The 2,754-nt window shown below is 71.3% G+C and overlaps 1 protein-coding gene across 1 annotated transcript; it reads right to left on the bottom strand.

Moving 5' to 3' along the window:
• Positions 1-919: 919 nt before the first annotated feature.
• Positions 920-2,696, bottom strand: H696_00507 (hypothetical protein; the record flags this gene model as incomplete). Its single annotated transcript, XM_009494379.1, has 2 exons — positions 920-1,657; positions 1,848-2,696. 2 exons carry the CDS (start codon positions 2,694-2,696, stop codon positions 920-922), a joined length of 1,587 nt encoding a protein of 528 aa, XP_009492654.1.
• Between the last annotated feature and the right edge of the window lie 58 nt (positions 2,697-2,754).

Raw genomic sequence — 2,754 nt, 5'->3', positions numbered from 1 at the left:
CCCCCGGGATAAATGCCCCCCGCCCAGCTGCCCCCCGCGCCGCGGATCTTGGGCTTTCCCCTTTGAATGGCCGACGCGACCGGCGGCGACTCATGCGTGTGAACCGCGAGTTTCCCCCGGTCGCGGGCGAGGCGGGCGGACGGGCGCACCCTGCGCCGGATGGCGGTCGGACGTGCGTGAGGGGGCAGGGGTCCCGGGTTCACGCAATCGCCGGGCAAAATAGACAACAAGCAAACGGGGATACATTGTCTATCGTTTATTGAATGGCATTCATGTGGTGATGGCACGTGCGCGAGCGTGACATTGGCGGCGGCGGGCGCGCAGTCATGGGACCACAGCGTGGGCAACTTGCCCGACGGGACACCCTCCTCCTCGGCGGCAATGGCCAGCAAGGAGGGGGGGCGTGGCAATGCTCGCTGGGGGGCGAGAATCTTCGCGAGGGCCGGCGGCACGGGCAGGGCGCGCGATTGCGCCCCCCGCTGCCCTTCCCCTGCGCGGGGAGAGGAGAGGGGGGGGGGGGGGGGGGGGGGGGGGGGGGGGGGGGGGGGGGGGGGGGGGGGGGGGGGGGGGGGGGGGGGGGGGGGGGGGGGGGGGGAGACCCGACAGGAGGTGGGCCAGCTACTTGGAAGGCCGCTGCTGCTGCTGCTGGTTGACGAAATCCGAGCGGGCCTTCATGTACTCGTCCTCGGCCGCGCCGTACACCTTCTGCGCGAGGGAGTTCATGCAGCGCTGGAGGCTGCGCGCCAGGGGGGCGCAAGCGTTGACCGGCTTTTGAGGTATGGGGGGGGGGGGAGGGGACGATCGAGTGCCGTGGTGTCCGGTGAGTAATGGGGGGGGGGGGAGGGGACGAAGCAGACTGCAGAGGAGGGATGCGTGGCGACTTCCGACCGACACAGCGGCCGCGGGCTCGGCAGAGCACCTAAAAGGCCGCGGCGTCATCCTCCTCCTCATCACCGTCGATGTCGTCATCCTCGGACAGGATCTCCGCCGGGTATGCCCGGAGGCGCTGGCGGTAGCGCTTGATGCGCTTCTGATAGTCGAAGATCACCAGGAAAATGTCATCCGGAATGTTGTCGAAATGGCCGTCCGCCTCCGCGCCAGCCTCCTGAGTGGGGTTCTGAGGAGCCGAGGCAGCGGCAGCGGCAGTGGCGGCGGCGGCGGCGGCCTCGGCGGCGGCCGCCGCAGCCGTAGCAGCCGACGCGGCCCCCTGGGCCTCCTCCAGAGCCTGGCGCAGCGCGGCGACCTGGGCCTCGAGAGCCTGCTTATCGGCGTGGAGCTGCTGGGCCTCACGGCGGAGCTGCTGCACCTCGGCGGCCTGCTGCTGCACCTCGGCGGCGTGTTGCTGCTGGGCGCCAGTCTGCTGGGTCTGGAGCTGGGCCTGGAGGCGCTGGATGTCGGCCTGAGCCTGGGACTGGAAATGCTGCATGTCGGCCTGGGTCTGCTGGAGTTGGGCCTGGGTTTGGGCCGCCTGCTGGGCCGTCTGCTGGGCGTGGGCCTGCGACTGGTGGAGCTGCTCCAGCAGCTGGGCATTGTGGGCATCCGTGTGCTGGGTGCGGGTGGCAGCCTCCTGTGCATGGGCCTTCAGAAGTTGGATCTCCTGGCGTGCTTCCGCCAAGGCCGCAGCCTCGAGCCGGAGCTGCTCGGCGGTTTGTTGCTCCTGGCCGAGCCCCGGGGTAAATTGTCATTCGGATGAGGGAGGGAGGGGAGGGGAGGGGGGGGGCCGGGGGAGGAGCAGCGCAGGAAGAGGGAGGACACGCGAGCAGGGAAGTCAGTGGCCCAGGTTCATATGACCCCCCCAGTAGGAGTAGCCCTCCTGGCTGGGTCCCATGTGGAAAGAGCGTGCGTACCTTGGCAGCCATCTCGGCGAGCTGCGCACGCAGGGCGGCCAGCTCACCATCATCCGAGCCCTTCGGGGTGGTCGGGGCAGCGGAGGCCCCCACAGCCGGAGCGGGGTCCGAAATGGACAGCGCCGCGGCCCCCTCGACCACAGTGGACGGGAGCGAGGCCCCGGCATCTGGCAGGAAGGACGAAGAGGAGGGAGTTGGCTCAACCGTGCTGGAGGTGGAATCCGCCCCGGGGAAGCCGGCGGACACGATGCCCGGGAACAGGTGCGAGATGTCACCCGCCGCAGGGCTCGCCGCTGGTGGGGGAGCCGACATGGCCACAGGAGCCGAGGTGGAGGCCGGTGGCTCGGCCGCCCCGGCGGCGGCGGCGTCGGTCTCAGCGGGAGCCGGCTCGTGCGAAGCCGCCGGCGTGAAGGGCGCCGGGTGCGGAGGCGTGCCCACCGGAGCCGGGGCCGGGGCCGGGGAAGTCACCTCGCCCGCGGTGTTCGGCTGGAAGAGGGAAACATGGCCGCCGCTGAATGTGGACGGTGGCACGGCGAAATGCGGCACCGGGGCCTGGCTGGAGCCGGGAATATGCCGGAGGGGGTTGTGCACGAGGGCAGGCGACACGGTTCCCGGATGAGCGCCAAGAGGCGGCGGCGCATGCGGGCTACCACCGGCCGCCAGAGGGATGAAGGTAGGCGATCGGAAGGCATCCCCCGCGGGCGGCGGCGGAGCCACAGTGCCGGGGGCCGGGACCGGGGCCGAGCCCGGGGCCGGGACCGGGGCCGGAGCCGGGACCGGGCTGGGCGCACTCACGCTGGACGCCGGAGGGGCAGCCGTGGGACCCGGAGCCGGAGAGTGAGACGGCATCTCTGGATACCCGGTGGGATTGGTGGCAGGCAGGCGCACGGGCAAATGAAAGCAATCG

The sequence above is a fragment of the Fonticula alba genome, assembly GCF_000388065.1.
Source record: "Fonticula alba strain ATCC 38817 unplaced genomic scaffold supercont2.1, whole genome shotgun sequence".
Classification (NCBI taxonomy): Eukaryota; order Rotosphaerida; family Fonticulaceae; genus Fonticula; species Fonticula alba.
Note: the sequence above shows the minus strand (reverse complement) of the source record. Positions and strands in the feature narration are given on the sequence as shown.